We start from the raw sequence: 19,786 nt of genomic DNA on the forward strand, positions 1-19,786 counted from the left end.
TGTAATCAATCGAGTCCTATATGCGGGATCATGGATGAGCACTGCTGAGGAATCCCATTCTACGACGAAATAGCTGTCTAGTGCATCCAGTTTCTTAATGATAATCTAGCTTAGATTTACTGATGAATTCAACTTTGAAAACACTACCATCTCTACGAATTACCAAAATTGAAAAAAAAAAATTTTTTGTTTAAAAAGACGGTTTTTTTTTAAAAAAATAGATGCTATCATTTCTCATCTATGAAAAGTCTCACTGATTCCTTTTTCCATCTATATAAGTGACTCATATTGTTATTCACTCTAATAATAATAATGTAATATGAAAGAGAATTAATCCCTATTCAAAGTGAAATATTTAATAAAACATAAATTGTTAAAAGTCTCTTTAAATTGTGTAGACATTACATAATAGATGACAAAATTTAATTGATATGATACCAAAATAACAAGATTACATAATATAACAGCTTTACCTAAATAATCATCAATAAGAATATGATTCGTTTCTGAAAGATTAATTGTTCTATTCATTGTATCATTATAAGCAAATGTAAAAAGAATTTGTTTATTATCATCATCCAATCCTTGAATTATTTCTTCTGTTGTTGTCTCTATTAAGGTATCTTCATTGTTAGTTTGTGTTGAATTGTCGACTTTCCACATTTTTCTTAATACATATATAGTTAAAACAATAGCATTTGGTAAATGCATTGCTATAAACTTTATTAAAACTACAATAAGCATACGAGATATTGCTTGAGGATTGATAGAGGATTTTTTGGTAGTCAATATACATATCGTATTATTAAGATTATGGGTATCGATGATAGGATCCTTCGAATTAAACCTTTTACAAACGCAACAGAATAGTTTACATTTACAATGATTTAAACTAGAACTATCATTAGTTTGTCTTAAACCAAGACGTTTACGCAGTTTGATGATATTATGCATTTTTATAACAAGTATTATAGTCAATGCAATAAGTATTCCACATGGTAAAATATGGATTAATATAATTCGGGCATAGAAATAGAATATCATGTATACTGGTTGAATTAAATGACATTTCATTACAATATTAGGTAAATTATATACAATGTTCCATAGACACTGAACTGAATTAGCTCTTTGATTTATATGTAAACTATCTTCAGTTATAGATGATTTCAGTTGAATTGGTTGAAATAATATAAATCTTGAAGATAATAAAGGCCAATGTAAAGTAATAGCCAAACATGATATTATGATAAATATTTTTCCTGTAGAAGATAAATTGCATATTTTTGATGTCAAATTAAATGCTGTTAAATGTATTACACGTTGTAAAGCTAAAGCAACTGTTAACCATACTGATATTGTATGAGTTATAGTTGGAAGAAATACTGTTGACCATGCGGATGCTTCACTAGCAATCATATTATCACTAGTTTGATAATAATCATTTGGAGCTAATTCCCAATATGTGGTATTAAGTAAATTCTTAGCAATTGTAAAGTTTTTAATTGGTAAATCAGTCCACCATGCAGTTCGTTTGTAAACACTTTGAGCAATATACATTGGTAAAGGTAGACAACAATTTGTCAATTCCACAATACCAATTAGGAATAATAAAAAAAAAACAGGAGATCTCATTTGTGGTTTACTAAAGACTAGACATACAAAAAAATTAGTGATTAAAACAAAAATCATTAGTATAGGTAATAGATAAGTATGTACAACATGGTCAAATGTATCATTATATAATTCGGAAAATGTTGGATATGGTCCACAAATTTGGTTAAGTAAATTGGATGAAATCACACCGGTTGATATATTAACATAACTATCAATAAGTAGTATCTTTGATAATGATGTATTATTATCTTCATTAAGATTTGTTGCAAAATGTACGGCATTTTTAGCAGTTTCACTATTAAATGCATAAAATATAGGGTTTGTTGATTGAGTAGATAAGAAATGCTTTATAAATATCTTTTCTCTTTCACAATGAGATAAGTTATGAAATTCTGGTCGTTGCATTCTAAAAAAATATAACAAAAACGTTTAGATTTAATAAAACCATCTAAGTAAACAGTATGTAATTAGGAAACTTAGTTACATATATCTAGTTTTATTTGAATTAAATGCGAAACCGAAATTAAAATGGCACTGATGAGGTGTCCCACAATAGGACGAAACGGCCGTCCAATGCTTACAGGTTTTTCATGGTGATCTAGCTTCAATTGACTAATGATTTCAGCTATAAAATTAGCTGATAGGTAGAAAGATTTTCGATTGACCTGATAGTGATATTCTTAACTGGATTTCAATCAATTCCTATTAGCATCCTGTGAGGATTGTTTCTATATAACCATTTTATTGAAAGTTTCATGGCATAGATAAGTTATTGATAGTAGCAAAAATATACAGAAAATCAATCGAAATTTCGTCTAGAATATTGATAATAAAATAATTCATATCCGTCAAACAAGTGAGTGATTTCCTGGACTTAGTAGCTGAGTGAGTAATACGTTGAACGTTTTTTGAACGAAAGGTACCCATTTTAACTCTAGGTGTGAACATTAACATTAGGAAATAGGATTATCCAACGGACAAGTCTCGAATACAACTAGACGCATGTTCAACATTCCACTGGTGACCATAATGTATTCTATAAGAAAACTTAGTTGATCTGAAATACGCGATGTGTTTGCATAACACATTTCATGTTATCTAGGCACACATATAGTTGTCAAGCTACTTCAAATGAAAATTAATAAAGGTCATTTGGATGAAAGTCCAAGTAAACAAGGTGATAACTGTAAATAATGGAGAGACATTAAAATAATATGGAAGGAATGGAAAATTATAACACTACTCTACACCATAAAATGACTTAAAGATTACGAAGCCAAAATTTCCAGGTTATGACAAATTGTCCTAATACACATACGTAGAGTTCTAATTTATGAGTAGTCAAGGCTTCTATAAACCTAGAAATTGATCCTTTACAATTTATACACGTTATAAACCAGTATTGATGCCAACTCTATGTGCAGTTTCAAATATGTGGTTTGCTATCGATGAACATGGTTTTCTACTTCCCAGTTTTATCGAACCACTTCAGACTGGTTCTGAAGTCATATATGCACAGGTTTTATAACCCATGACTTCATTGTTCAGTTACTTCTTCCTATGTATATATTCCACAAAAACGTAATTCAGTTTTCTCTTTGTTCCATTAAAACTTATAAAAATGTCCTAATTGCTTCAAGTATATTAATTTGTTCTTTTAAATCATCGTTCGATTCTGTAATAATTGCCATGTGTGTTTAAGCATGTGAATAAGTCATTGTTATGAGATAATGTGGCGAGACTATAATTTATGGACTAACCAAGCCGATATAAGGTAAATGGTCTTAGATTTTGGCGCGAAATTCATTCAACCACTTAGCTCAATAGAGTCCTGACATTTTAGCTGATATCATTTCCTAACTGATAAGTTTTCTAATTGAGCAGTAGATTCGGTTCCTAAGATCTTCTAGTAACCCCTAGGCTAAGTCTACCTAGTGACTTAAACACGAGAAAAAAGGTGCGAAATATGGAACGAACGGTATATAACAGAAGTTCATTCATCTACAGAAAATCTAGGGTAATTATAGTATTTGAAATGGCCTTGGGCTTCCGGAAATTTCTGGAAGGCTACTGAAGATAGTAGGAGTATTGGCAATCATCCAATCAGAAGTGCGACATGTGACTTGTCACTTTCCAGATGTTTCTGGTGAAACTTATATTGAATGCTGATTGTGTAAGATGTATCTTAGCGTTTCCAGAGCCTTTCTGGCTACTTTTGAGGGGTTTTCTGGATCAATCCAACACTAACCATAACCATCAACTGTAAATGATAATCCCAAGTCCTTACACTGGTTTATAACCCTCATTTAGCCGTAGTACGTAGGTGGACATCCTCAAGGTCATTTCAGCGTCGCTCAAAGGTCGTCCATAAATTATAGTCTCACCGGTAATGTAAAATATACATTTAATTCACGCTTAATGTAATGATTCAAACATTGATGAATGAATATCAGTATCTCTTTTAAACAAATTTATTATCAAACTGTACAATCGTATATATATATATATATGAAACGCTTCTGTTGTTATACTTTTTGTATCTCTCGCATTCATCTTCTGTCATTTCAAATAATGTGTATGTCCCTCATGAGATACTACGATCGATTTTCGATATTATTGATTTGATTTTATCTATTTGGTGTAAGACTTCTTAAGTAACGATGATTTGAATAAATATGGTTTCCATAGTGTTGTTCACAGTGTTCTCGAATATTCTCCTTTTTCTATGCAGCTTATCAAAATAATTTAGTTAAATCTACCGAACGAATATATGGTACGCCCTTGTTTAACCGGACTTCTTATTCACTACTTATTACGTAGATAAGCTTCTATAAAGCCTAAGACACTAACTACTCTAGTAGCCGTGATCATTATTTGGCCACGTTGTCATAGGAACAGGATGAAAATCTAATTAAAATGTAATATTTTTCTGTTCATTTCAATAATTTTCTAAATACTCTCTCTAGGTTAATAAAAAAGATAAAGTCTCTTTATTGCTCCATTTAGTGACATTATTGTCAGTCTCATAGGAGGAAAGTACAACTTGCTGTACTTTTCATTTTAGTTTCTAATAATCCAAAAAAATTGATTATGTAATCGACTGACTTCAATTACTTTCAGTTAAAACAAATTTGATAATCATGATCAATTGGTAAGTTGTGAGTTATTTATTCGTAAAATGAGGTTTTTAAAAAAATCACAAACATTTCATTTGGATGAATACTGTTCAAGGTATATGATCTCTAGACTGGATGGTTTGATCTTGAAGCCTTCATTGTTCTTTTGAACAACCTGATGAGCGCTTACATCAAAGAGAAGCGAGCTATTAGGATTTCTCTACAATTGACCCATAATATGTTCTTTTAGCCTGAAATTTGGACGTTGATTGTTTATATGTTTGTTTTGGTTGGGGTAGATCAACAGAACAAGCTTTTAGTCAATTGTGACGAAATTTCAGTAGCTCACGTCGCTTCATAGTACGAAACGATGATATCGTTCCAAAGAACAATGAAAGCTTCATGACGAAACCATCCAGATCAGTGAGCACAACACCTTTAACATCCTCATTCTGAGCTACAAGTATTCTGCATCACTTGTGTAACCTAATGTAGGTATGTTAAAATAATTCATAAAATTCGTAAAGAAAACTATCAAGAAATTGAAAGAATGCAATCAATCTATAAATATTTGGACTGAAATTAAATTATCGATCTGAAAGTTTTTAGTAGAGTCAAGTTTAGAAGGAGACGAAATATTCTTATTCAAAAAAAATTTGCAGTTTGATTGATCGAATTCAATCAGCAACAAAGATCAGATAAAATATTGATATTAGTTACTAATCACTGATTAATCGATGTAACATTCAAGTTAATAGAAAACTCGAGAATTTTCAAATTTGTTTATATTTGACAATAAATATACTAATGCCAGTTTTTCAGTAAATTACATAACGAACAATTTGATTTCTTATAATTTCACTAATGTTATATTAAACGACCTAAATCAGCTCCCTTGAAATGGCTAAATGGTTCCTTTCAATCTTTCAATCAATCATACATAAGAATTATAACCATACAAACTGTAATCTTACAACAAACACTACAACTCTTATATTTAAAGTAACATTCGTAGTACAATGAAGCGATCATTTCAATATTTAAACAAACTTTTATCTGATAATATTTTCATAAGAAAAACACTACAATGTAATATGAAAAAATGGTCTATATCGTATGTTTTAATGATCAAATTTAATGTTGGTTTTTCCTTTCAAATTGTGTAATCAAAATGTTATGAAGTACTTTTTATCTACACGGGAAAAAGTAAGATCCTGTAATCTATCATGGAGAACACTGACCTAATCGCACGTGATACGGAATCTCTGGAAGATGTGGAATCTTTCACGTACCTGACTGCTCAGCATCATCGATAAACAAGGAAGATCGGATGCAAAAGTAGACGAAAGGATGAGCAAAGCAACGACTGCATTACTACAGTTGAGCAACATACGGAACTCAAAATAATTGTCTGTCAGACAACAACAAAGTTACAATCTTCAATACGAATTTCAAGGCAGTTAGTTCCACTGTATGGAGCTGAAACTTTGAGAACCACTACAAACATCATCAAACATGTACAAACCATCTTCCATCTGAAGAGGAAATTAGGAAAAGACGTTGGAAGTGGATCGGACATACATTGAGGAAATCATTAAACTGTATCACGAGGCAAGTGCTAACCTAAAATCCTGAAGGTAAATAGAAAAGAGGAAGGATGAATAACACACTACATGGACAATTCGAAGCAGATATGAGAATGATGAATGGAAACTTGAAAGGACTGGAGAGAATTGTCCAGGAAAGAGTTGGATGGAGAATGCTGGTGGTCGGCCTACGCTCCTTCACGAGGGTAACGGACGTAAGTAAGAAAATTTTATTTAACCTCTGTTTAATACTATGTTTTTCATTCTATGGAAATAATTTTTATTCTAATAAAATATAGTTTTTATTAGATTTCATACTTCTTATCTTGATGTTTGCTATAAGACACTATCATAGATGTCAAATATGACGTTTTTGTAATGTAGTCTTCGAGGATTATCAAACGACTAATATACCAATGCGTTTCATTATGTAAAGTACCGAATAAGATATTGTTCAGATTTTGAACGAATTATCATCATGTATTACAATTTATTCATATACATAAATCTATATTACTTATAGTGAGTAACAATGATATTTGATAGTGAACAAAACACGGGTGGGAACAATCGAATGCATTAGACAAGCAAAAATACAGACTATCTCACTAAAATCTGACAACCATACAGTAAACAGTTAATTTGCAAACTAACAAATAATTGACTCAGCCTTGACCATTCCTTCTGCAAATATTAGTCCATAGTCCCCGATTATTATTGTTCATGCATTTTTATACCAAATGAGTTTCATTTTCATTCTTTCCTTATTGATCTTCTAGTGAAATATATTCAATGTCCGACCATTGTTATATACTACTTGTGTGGATATAAGTAGCCCCACCATAATATAGTTATAACAAATACAATTCAATTATTTCTTTTGTAAAGTATTTCCTGAACAAGTTGTATTTCCTCAGTAATTAATTATTTTTTTACAGCAGAGTTACATGGTGGCTAGCAATAAAATTCAGGAAATAATTTTCCTCCTATCTGAGACATTAGCTGAATGCACTAGCATTTCAGAATCATAGTGTTTACAAGCCTTAACAACAGCAGTTTAATGAACAACAAGTGCTGTAAAAGAAAATTCATGTAAGCGAACATTAATTTTAATGACCATTTGAAATTTCATTGAATATAAAAGGTATGTATTCACTGCTGCGAAAATCAATAGATTAACAGATTAAAATAAGTACAGATAAATTTAAGGCATAAATAAGCCAAATCTTTAATTGAAAATATGAATTGAGACGTTACTCAATTAGCAGTTAATGGCCACAAAATGTCCTGGTATGGCCGAGAGTGGGGAGGACTCTCCCTAGCTCTATAAAGCCCTCACAAGGCCACGCATATATAGCCTCTGCCAGGGAAGTCCTACTCACTGCTTTCTCGTGGCGATGGTGTTGTTTACGGAATTGAAACGATGGAAAGCGAATGTCCGGCGCCTTAATCGAGCCGGTGGACACGGTGAGTCCACCCATAGGAGTTGGAAAACCTTGATTCCAAACCAATGGTGCATATGGGCTCCAGGATCCTGATGGAACAAATGTTGTATGAACCAAATGTTGTCACAGGCTACGATGGTCCACTATCTTGTGGATTAGACCTTTAGGTCAAAGACTCGGTGTGTGGCTCCCTGAGAAAACCACCTGGTTCGATCTGGGCAACTAGTCAGTATCACAGCCCTCACACAATTAAAATAAAATGACAATCTTTTGTGTGGCGCAAATATATCTGGTGCCCCCTTGTACCAATATTTATATGTTCAAGTGAAATAAATAAAATAACAGTTAATAACTAATGTCAATAGAGCAATGGTACAGAAATAGTAATATCAATTTGATTTACAGTTTTGGCAACTGATTCCCATTGAAATCGTGTTTATTATTAAGTTCAATCGACTATTTTATGATATAAAGTATATATTATTTAAAAAAATTACCCATTTATGATTGCTACATGTTTTAACTATTTAAAATCTAATTTAGTTCATCTGAAACTTGTCTATTTAATATTGAGATATATTTTTGTTTTAAAAAACGTTTGTTCATTTTCAAACAAACCCTATTTGTCATACTGTTCATTTAGTATTAGTTTCATTTTAAAAATTATAGTAATTTAAGAGACAATAAATATAATGTCAGACAAATAACTGGTTTCCATAGTAACGAAGTTTTTTTTCTGCTCTTCTAAATTTCAGTCTCAAATTTATTTGTGCTTGATAAAATATTATGATATTTATGGTTGTATCAAACTAAATTATGTAAATGAAATAGCTTTAAAGAATAAAAATTTCATCACAGATTGAATATATTTTTAATAGTTGAGATCATGAATCAATTGAAACTAGACCATAATGGAAAATCTGGAAGCACTGGACGGACGTTTCGTCCTATTGTGGGACTCCTCAGCAGTGCACATCAGCGACCCCGCCTCGCGAGATTTGAACCCAGGACCGTCAATCTCACGCAAGAGCACTTAACCTCTAGACCACTAAGCTGGCATTTAGCGGTGCTAGTGTCTAACTTCGATCGGATCCTGATCGTGCTCTGAGATCGACTCATGAATTCAACTACTAAAATTATTACAATCTCCACGAATACCCATTCTGAAAATATAGAATAAGTATTCCGTTCGATGAATTATTCGTTAACTATAAGTTTACTGAAAATGATTTTGTTCCGAATATTAAAAAACAGGATACAATGACACCCTTATATTCAACATTAAATATCACACTCGATAAACTCGTTGGTGGCTGAGTACCGTATTGTGTATTTTTAAACACTGGGTACTGAGTATGATTAACAGTAAAACCAGCAAAACTGTGTTGTGTTTACATGCATCTAAATAGTCTTAAATAAACGTAAAGTTGGATGTTTGATGTCAGAACTTACAACTGGGATATATAATAAATGAAATGTCTTTCCAAACTATAGCACATAAAACTAAATTTGAATTGTCGGTGTTCAAAACAGTACATTTGATCAATTTAGAATGATGAAAATAACAAGTTTATCAATTTTATATGAATTATGTAACATTACACATACTACTTGTTATTATTCTCATAATCTCACATGAATAGTTTGACATTTATTTATCATATGAACATCTGAATAAGTTAATATGAGATCAGTTTTTTTGAAAATTATTCTACTTATTTGTTAATTAGTTTTGACAAACATCGCTTTTCATTGACCTACCTAAAATGTTTAATATTTACCAAACTAGTTTGAATTCGACAAATAATGCTGGATATGTACATAGCTATTAATATTTCATTGAGAAGAAACCAATTTTCAACGAGGATTAACCTGGTATAATTTCAGTATTTTCTAATTTTATAATTTGAAGGTGAATTTCAACAAGAATTGAAAGTGGTGACAAATATGTACTGAGTTATCGATGACAGTAGTATTATAATATATCAAACTATGGATGTAAAATGAAATACATCGTCAATTATAAAGTAGCTACATTTATAACTTTTGTATTAAACCAGGATGTTGAGAGTTGAGGCACGGTTTGATGACATTCAAAATGAATGAATAGAATCTCAATAAATAAATGTATGAGAAAATACGACTTGACCGAATGATAACTGCTCACAATACAGGATTTATAACCCGAACCTCACATTGAACGCAAATGAAAAAAATGGACCACTAGTTATCAGATTGAGTTGTATTCTTTTGTAAAATAACACACATATACAAATTATCAAAACATAATAAATGGTATTAAATTTGTTGGTAGTTCGCAACAGATCATTTTAATAGGACACTCAGTCATAAACAAATTAACATATGACTGTAAGATCAAATTCTTTCTGACTATATCATGTACGTATTCATATATCATGTATGACAGTCTCTTTAAAGTTCTTATTTCAAACGATGAGTGATAATGAAAGACCGGATTTTCTTGTTAACCATATAATCAAACTTGTTTCTTTAATGGGTTGAATCAGACTAGATATTAGTTGGCAGTTCATCAAATGTATTCTTGCCAACTAAGTACACTAACAGTAAATCAAGCTTTGAATTTATGAGTTGATCTAAGTATGACCACCAATGAAAACTTCGAAGGACTTGACAATAGTTTCATCCTAGTATGGGACTTCTCAACAGTACGCACCCACAATCGCATACGTGTGACTCGAACTCAAGACCTTCGGTCTGACGTGTGAATGCTTAACTTCTAGACCACATATCTCCATTCTGATACTTGTAATATTTCAAAAAATAAACATTTCAATTCCCATTCTTATTCTCCCATTAACTCAATAGAAATCATAAAACCATGGCAGTAAAATTTTCAATAAATAACACGTAATAATGAAACCTCTTCATAGGTTAAAACATGACTTTTTACAAAAAAGAGAATAACCTACCCATGGAACACTCAAATAATTTAATATAGTTTTAAAACATATTTGATTGATAATAAAGGACCTCTTAATCTAGTTTATGGAATGAATAATAATTTTTTTTTAAAAAAATAAAACCACATTTTCGAGAAAACAAACAAAAAAAAAAGCAACACAACAATGAAATTGAACATTGAATAACACTGAACTTCACAAGAAAAAAAATAATTTTTTTCTCTCATAATTTATTTCATTTTAATAAGTAATGAACAAAGTAACAAAGTAATGATCTATTGAACAAACAAATAAACAAAATTTTTTTATATTTTTTTTGACTTAAGATAATCTAGTTTATGGAATGAATAATAATTTTTTTTTAAAAAAATAAAACCACATTTTCGAGAAAACAAACAAAAAAAAAAGCAACACAACAATGAAATTGAACATTGAATAAAGATAAAAACACTGAACTTCACAAGAAAAAAAATAATTTTTTTCTCTCATAATTTATTTCATTTTAATAAGTAATGAACAAAGTAATGATCTATTGAACAAACAAATAAACAAAATTTTTTTATATTTTTTTTGACTTAAGATTAAAAATTTTAAAAAAAACATTATATAATACTTATTACTTATAAAATTGAAAAGCCCATAGAAACAATATTCTACAGTTTTATAATAATAATAATAATAATAATGACATAGATGATATTTATATAATTTTATTATTTGTATATCAGTTCACTAATGATTCTTTATAGAATAAAATCTATGCAAGCGCAATTAAAATGTTTTATTCTTTAAAAGTATAATAATTGAATAACTTGACCTAATTGCTTGATTTACATTTAATAGTTCTTGTTGATGTTGTTGTTGAATTCGCTTTATAATGAGTCTATTTACTTTTGTATAGTTGAAAACAATCTTCGATTTGAAAAACAAACAATATAATATATATTAAGCTTGAATGAATTTATCATAATCCTCAGTTGAAAATAGAGAAAAAACAGTGATTAGAAACAATATTTTAAGTTATTCATATCAAGAATAAAACAGAAGTTGATTCTTAATATCAAATAATTATCAAGCACTTAATGCAGCAAGACTGAGTACCGTCTTCTATAACCGCCCCACAATAAGAACGATTAATAAAGACAGATTGCCTGAATTCGCCACATCTATGTGTATTTTCCAATTCAACTACTCCTGTGGAGCCAGTTATATAGTGCGTACAATTCGGCATGTTCGTCTACGAATAACAGAACACCATCCGTTGTGGTTGAGCAAAGGACAGGTAAAAGTGATTAAGAGTTCTATTCTCGCTCACTTGGTGGACACAGGCCATCAAGTTGAACTGAATAAAGCTTTTAAGGTTATCTACCATATTCCATCAAACTTGCCGCATGGTATACGAGCTCGTCTATTGCACATAGCTGAAGTCATCGCAATTCATATTCACAAACCAAACCTTTGAATCCAAAAGAAGTTTGTACAACCACTCTCGCTACCTTGGCCATCGGGATAGCGGAGTTTGTAGCAGGACTTTGGTAAACAATTATCTTATTCCTTACATTTTTGTATTTTTGTATTTTACTACATTCGTCTCTTGATTCTTACATAACTACTATATTACTGACCATTCATCAAAATATTTTGTTAGTTCTTTCTTCTCTTTCTATATCATGCAACGTAGCAACAGCTTGATTTTCGAATAATAACTTTGATTAGTATTAATCCTCTTTCTTCCAATTAATTGATGTTAGTTTATAATCGATATGTCATCATATAATTATTACGTAACGTATCTACTCCATGAGTGTTACCTCATTATTGTAAATCATATATATATATATATATATATATATATATATTAGAGTAGAGCCTTGATGAAAAACTAATTTTCTTAGTTGAAATCATCAGCCAATTGAAGCTAGATCACCATGGAAAACCTGGAAGCACTGGACGGCCGTTTCGTCCTATCACAGGACTCTTCAGCAGTGCGCTTCCACAATCATACTGTATCAGAAAATAATTAACATAATAATATAATCTTTAAGATTACAACCAAATTATTCTTCGATATGTTTTTTTTTATGAGAACCGATAAAAAACATCTTGAAGTCATATAAAGTTATGGATGTTGGTTTATCCAGGATTTGTAGGTTAGAACTGATATGCTATTATTTTCTAGCTACGTTTCATTGTATCTATTCAATTGCTATCAATCTGTGTTAAATGTCAGATTCAAAATATGCAAAGACCTTCATAAAACCATAATCGGAAAATAATTTAACTTATTTGTCTTAAATAGGTGAATTAATGTAACCGTTGATTATTGTTACATGAAATTTACATTTGTTCAATACATAGATGAACAAGTTATTTATCAATTTAGACATCCAAGTACTTTCTTCTTATTATTCCTTCGACTATAATTACCATTATTAGCATTAATATTATCATTACTGTAATTATCTCACTATTAACTAGTTTGTAAATATTATCACTTTCATCATTTAGCTTCTGTGCACATGGACTCCAGTATCCTGAGGGAACAAGTGGCGTATGAATCAATCGTTGGTCACCGGCTACCATGGGACTGTATCTCCTTACGATGCTCCACTACCTTTTAAATAAGACCTTTAGGTCAAAGACTCTGGGTGTGGTCCCCTAAGAAAACCACCTGCTTCGGTCTGGGCACCAGGGCAGTATCACAGCCCTTACACAAATCAATTGAGATTTGTGTGGCGCATATGTATCTGATGCCCCTTTGTACCAATGTTTATCTGTTTAAATAAATAAATAAATCCGTAATCATAAAAATATATACATGTTTCTGTACTTAGTTACATCATTATCTATCGTTCATTTAGACCCTTCACCTAAATACTGAACTTGTACAAATATAAAAAATATCTATTCTTATTTCTTTTTGTTAGTGAACTAAATCACTTCATAACATAATCCGTATAAAATTACGTTTATATAACCTTTTTTCAATTCTACAAGAATTAGAGGATACGTAATAAGATAAATTCGCTTCATCCCACAATGCTTATTCTCCCTATATATTGCAAAACTGTATGTGCGGAACTAATTATGTTGCATATCTACGTAATTTGTTTACAGTTTTTTCTTGATAATATTTATGATATTCATTTTCATTAATAATGAATGTAAAACTATGAATTTTATTTAGTAGTTGAATTCATTAGTCCATTGAAGATAGACCACCATGGAGAACCTGGAAGAACTGGACGGCCGTTTCATACTAGCGATAGTAATATCGAACTTCAAACAATACAAGAAATCACGCCACCGTCCATTATTGTCGTGATCAGTGGAGTTCAACTGCACCTGTTGTGAGATAATAACTCACTGAAGAAAATGGTGGACGGTGGCTCACTTTAGTGGGTTGGTTGAATTTAGACATTAACATCGTCGGATGCCGACTCAGTGGTAAAGAAATCAAGCATTCATGCGCAAGACTGATAGGTTCTTGGTTCAAATCTCACAAAGGGAGAACGTGGACGCGCACTACTGAGGAGTCCCATACTAGGACGAAACGGTCGTTCAGTGCTTCTATGTTTTCCATGGTGGTCTATCTTTATTTCACTGATAAATTCTACTATTAAAGAACAACTACAATATCCACAAAAACCTTTTTTTGGTCAGAGATATCTGATTAAAACATCTCTTTCAATAAAAATACGTTTTAGCCTTGAAATAAGTTTTGTTAGTTCATTGTTAGATTAAAATAACTGAATTTCGATAGTGTTCTATACAACAAAAACTACCATTATCAATTGAATTTCAGTTTAGACAGACAGTTTATGCATCTTAAGCAAAGATGGATAGTGGCTAGCAATGGAATCCAGGACGCGCGTTTCATCCTATTTCTGACGCGTCAGCTAGATGTACCTGTATTTCAGAGTTGATGTTCACTCTGAGATACGTAACGCAAACCGTTCGCTTCAAACACCATCGCTTTATCCACTCAGCTACTGAATTAAGGCTATATCCTGACAATACTCACAGTATACACATATACCAATAAGAGACTGATCAATTACAGTGCTAACCATCAATAAGAAGATTCAAACAAACAATACCATGTAAAGTTTATGCATCTTCATAATAATAAAATGAAGCATTTAATCTTTTTGAAAAAAATCTAATAAACTTTGAGATCGTTAAATTTTCATTCTGAACATCAATAATAGTGAACCTTTTTTTATTTCCTTTTACTTATCTTAAAGATATTTGTTGATCAATGTGACCTACTATTCTATTACACATATAGCTTTCTTGTTTATTTACCCCTCCCCCCCCCAGTTTTTCTTTTTTAATGACAATTATTGCAATAAATTTCAAATTTTATTTTTTATAATTTTAATGAACTGAAGTAAATCATTATTCAATCTATAAAGATAAAGTTGATGATTAAAAATATTCACCTTATGAACTAAATTTAATCGGTTTTATCTTTTTTTTTTGTTTAAAATAAGATTGATTGATTAAAATGAATAGTAACAAAATTTTAAAAAATAATTTTAGAAAATCGCTGAAAATGAAAAAAAAAAACACTAAGTAACTATTTTTAATGATGAACTAATAGTCTCATTAAAACAATTTCAACCCACCCACCCCCTGTTAAATTTCTATTAATTACATTTAGGCTTATTAGGAGATTTATCAGATCTTGATACAAACCTTTATTGTTCACGTTTTATTAAATTTTTTCCCTAAGGGATCAGAACGTAAGAAACGATGTTTGTGTTTTAAAATATAATATGTCATATTCCAATGAACATTAGACGATAGATTCAAACTTTTATCATTTGACTAGAGAAATTTCTTTCGTAATGTTTACTATTGTTATCGTTGAAACATTTTACGAAAAATAAATGTTATATAACAATTGAGAAATAGCTAAATTTATGAGTTGAGCTATGCTAGATCACCATGGGAAACCTGGAAGCAATGAACTGACGTTCTGTCTTAGTATGAGATTATTCAACATTACGCATCCACGATCCTGCACGTGAAACTGGAATCTAGGACCTTCAATCTTGCGCGCGAACGCTTAATCAGTAGACCACTGAGCCGGCATCCAACGGTATTGATGCTCGATTGTGAGTAACAGGCATAAGTAAGTAACTAAGTAATAGAATTACCTTAGTTAATTGCATATAAATCTTGTTCATTTTATTATTGTACTATACAAAACATATCAAATTAATTTTCAAAATATAATTTTGTATTTGATTATTTTATGACTCGTAAAAATCACAAACACCACAATTGATATCTTTCTTTTAAATTAGATCAAATGAGATTAAAAGTAGAATGGAATGAATAATCTTTGGATTGTACAAATACAGAAAAGATGAAACGATACCTCAGAATGAAATTACCTCCATCGAAATGAAAATATTGATAATTGATTACAAAAAAGCTTAAAAGAAAGTTATGGATTGTCTTCAAAATTTTCTATAGATGAAGAAAAAAAATCCCAATAACCTTATAAACAATATGGCAAAGCAAAGACCACAAACCTATAATTGAAAAACATATGGAACTCAAAACAACTGTCAACTAATTTCAAAGTGAGAATGGACATTACGAACTTGAAGACAGTCAGTTCTACTGTACGGAGATGATACGTGGAGAACTACTACATCCATCGTAAAGAAAGTACAAGTATTTATAAACAGTTGTTTATGCAAAATACTCAACATTTACTGGCTGGATACTACCAGCAACAGCGTTTTATGGGAGGGGACAAACCGTCTTCCAGTTGAAGAGGAAATTAGAAAAAGACGTTGAAAGTGGATCGAACATACAATAATGAAAAACTCCAAACTGCATCACGAGGCAAGCCTTAACTTGGAATGGTGAAGGGAAGCGGAAAAGTTTAAGGCCAAAGAACACATTACGTCGGGAAATAGAAGCAGATATGAAAAGGATGAATAACAACTGGAAAGAACTGGAAAGGATTGCCCAGGACAGCGTTGGATGTAGAGTGTTGGTGTACGGTCTATGCTCCTCTATGAGGGGTAACAGGTTTAAGTAGTAGTAGTAGTAGTAGTAGTAGTAGTAGTAGTAGTAGTTATAAACTATACAGTTTCAAAATTAACACCGTCATTATCTACTTCGGTTTTTTCGTAGTATACGTATATCACTCACATATTTATATTGATCTTTCAAGAATAGTACATTAGTATATATTTTACTTAACTGTTAGAATAAACATGATTAAAATACTGGTAAAGAATCTGTATACTTCGTTAAGTATGGCACAGAACCATCTTTTGAAGAAAGTAACTTAGCTGTTCTAACACAACGTATGTAAAAATGTGTGACATTGCAGTGATATGTGTGAAAACAGTTAACATACTCTAACTAAAGGTTAGCACAGCAGTTAATCTTTAAAACCTATTATCCTTTAAATATAATCTTAGCCAAATTCAATAAAATCATAATGCCCAAGTGGTAGAAGAAAATGAATATTGATTTAACTTCACATGTGATGTGTGCTACTGATGTTCACAGATATAAGTAGTATGTATCATCAGTCAAAAGTAAAATGCCGGGAAGAAGAAGGTTAAGAAGATCGAAGAAAAGAGAACGAGAACAGAAAATGATTGATGTGGAAACAAAAGAACAATAAATTTTGTGATGATTGACTGATATTTGCAAAAGCAACAGTCAAGTTTGGGACGATTGATTGACATTTTGCGAACTAAGTATTTACTGTATGGTTCTCAGATTTTACGAACATATTCTGTAATTCGGTGTTCAGTATATTCGGTTGTTCCTATTTGTGTTCTCGTTCAGTACACGCAATAAGTAATTGAGATCCTCGTTTATTTCAGCCTAAGTTAAATTCTTCAGAAGACTTAATCACAAACAAAACTATTAAATATTGTACATATTTCCATTTTTCCACAACTTATCACCCATCTAAGTTTCCAAACCGATCTATATTTTTCTCCAAATAGGTTTTTCCCTACTTTACCTACCAACAGTTTTCAAACTAATTAAACCCTATTCTTTCTATTTCATCTGTAAAGATTTACTTCACTTCACATATAATCTTTCAACAATCGATTATCTAATCACTCTGTGAATCAAATATATGTTGAGTAGTACTGAAATAATTAAATCACATTCATCAGAAAAAAAAAATAATTAAATTATATGTCCAAAATATCAGTCAATCATTGATTTGCTCCTTTTAGTAGAATACTATACAAGAAATAAATTACCATTAAAACAAAGACCCCATTTAAAAGGAAATGTTATCTTCAACTCTAAAAATCAAAAATCATAAATAAATAGATTTCCTATTAACTGATGGATGTTTTAAAAAGGCAAAATAGATGGGCAACTAGATAGAGAATGTTTTTTCTTCTCTTTGCTTTTCATTATGTATAAAATAATATGATAAAATGGTTTGATTAGGTTAATGAGAAAACATTTTTTACCAATACATATTTATTAATTATAATAGTCGAGATCATGAGCCAATGGAAACTAGACCACCATGGAAAACTGGGAGGCATTAGACGGCCGTTTCGTCCTATTGTGGGACTCCCCAGCAGTGTGCATCCACGATCTTGCTTCGCGAGATTCGAGCCCAGGGCCTATCAGTCTTGCGCGTGAGCGCTTAAGCTCTAGACCACTGAGGGTTCGAATCTTGCGAGGCGAGATCGTAGACGCACAGTGCTGAGGAGTCTCACAATAGGACGAAACAGCCGTCTAGTGACTCCAGGTTTTCCATGGTGGTCTAGCTTCCATTGGCTCATGATCTCAACTATTAAAATTACTATAATATCCACAAAAAACCCCTTCTGACATATTTATTACTTAAAAACGTTTGACATGATCATAGATTATAGAAAACATTATACTTAAAAGTTACATTTGAAATAATGTTAACGACTCAAATTTAAATGATTCTAACTTTTTGCCTAATAAACTTTCCTGAACTTATTTTAGGAAATAGGTAAAAGTTTTGATCAGTTTATTGAGTGAAATAATGAGACTACATAAAGTTCAATAAATGAGACCATTTGAAAATAGAATTTTCACACATAACATCTATATGATTGATGCCCAATATCTGTCTGACTGTTTCTCAAAATTTTGATAATTATTCATATTAATAGTCTAGTAAAAAACATCATTTCCTACAAATTGTATGTTCAGAAACCCCATTAAGTATGATTCTATCTGAAGCAACGTCTAGCTTTGCATACTGAAAAACCAGTGATAACGTTGTAAACTCAACTATACTGAATCTAATGTGCTATTTTGGAATGAAATAATATTGTTATATTTATCCATGACATGATCATTCATGAATAATGTTCATAAAAGTACTGGATGAATGTGAACTAAATCCATAATGAATTTGGACCACTTACGAGTATGAAAACCGTTTCCATAGTAAATAAATATATCTTTTTCCATTCATTAAAAGTTTCGGAAATTTAATTAGAATTCCGGTGATCCCTATGAATCTTCGTTATTTTTTAAAAAAAACCCACTTAAAAGCTGGAACTTGGTGATGAATTGTTGTGTTTACATTATTTGATGGTTGATATTAAGGAGAAAACTACTCAAGTTTAGAAAGATATCTTGGAATTCATCGAATAAGTTAACTGCACTGATGTAAATATAGCTTTATTCTGCTTACTAGACGGGCTTACTTCACCTGTCATTTCATAATAATTTACCAACAACTGTAACAGAATAGTAAAAGTTCGATCAGAATTCTCGTTACTTATAGAGTCACCTTAAAATTATATATATGTATACATATATGTCTTAATTTAGAGTCGAATCTATTATATTAAATTGCATTAACATGACTCTGAGATGATCAATTGATATTCTATGTGATGAATGAATGGTTCAGGATTAGTAATAACTGTATCAGTCACTTCTCGACCATTTTAGTAAAGTCTTAGTTGATGAGTTTAGCGTGTAATTGAGAAACAGCTGATAGATTCATTAAAGACCCAAAGTAGGCAGCTTTTCTCTGCTAAGACATATAAAGAAACCTTAGGAACATTTATCAATAC

General features: G+C 31.0%; 1 protein-coding gene across 1 annotated transcript; it reads right to left on the reverse strand.

Moving 5' to 3' along the window:
* Positions 1-330: 330 nt before the first annotated feature.
* Smp_056080 (putative rhodopsin-like orphan GPCR) lies at positions 331-2,022 on the reverse strand (the record flags this gene model as incomplete). The annotated part of the gene is made up of 1 exon (XM_018795141.1): positions 331-2,022. The coding sequence occupies one exon, from the start codon at positions 2,020-2,022 to the stop codon at positions 331-333; it is 1,692 nt and encodes a 563-aa protein (XP_018649484.1).
* Positions 2,023-19,786: the final 17,764 nt, after the last annotated feature.

The sequence above is a fragment of the Schistosoma mansoni genome, chromosome 1 (assembly GCF_000237925.1).
Source record: "Schistosoma mansoni strain Puerto Rico chromosome 1, complete genome".
Lineage (NCBI taxonomy): Eukaryota > Metazoa > Platyhelminthes > Trematoda > Strigeidida > Schistosomatidae > Schistosoma > Schistosoma mansoni.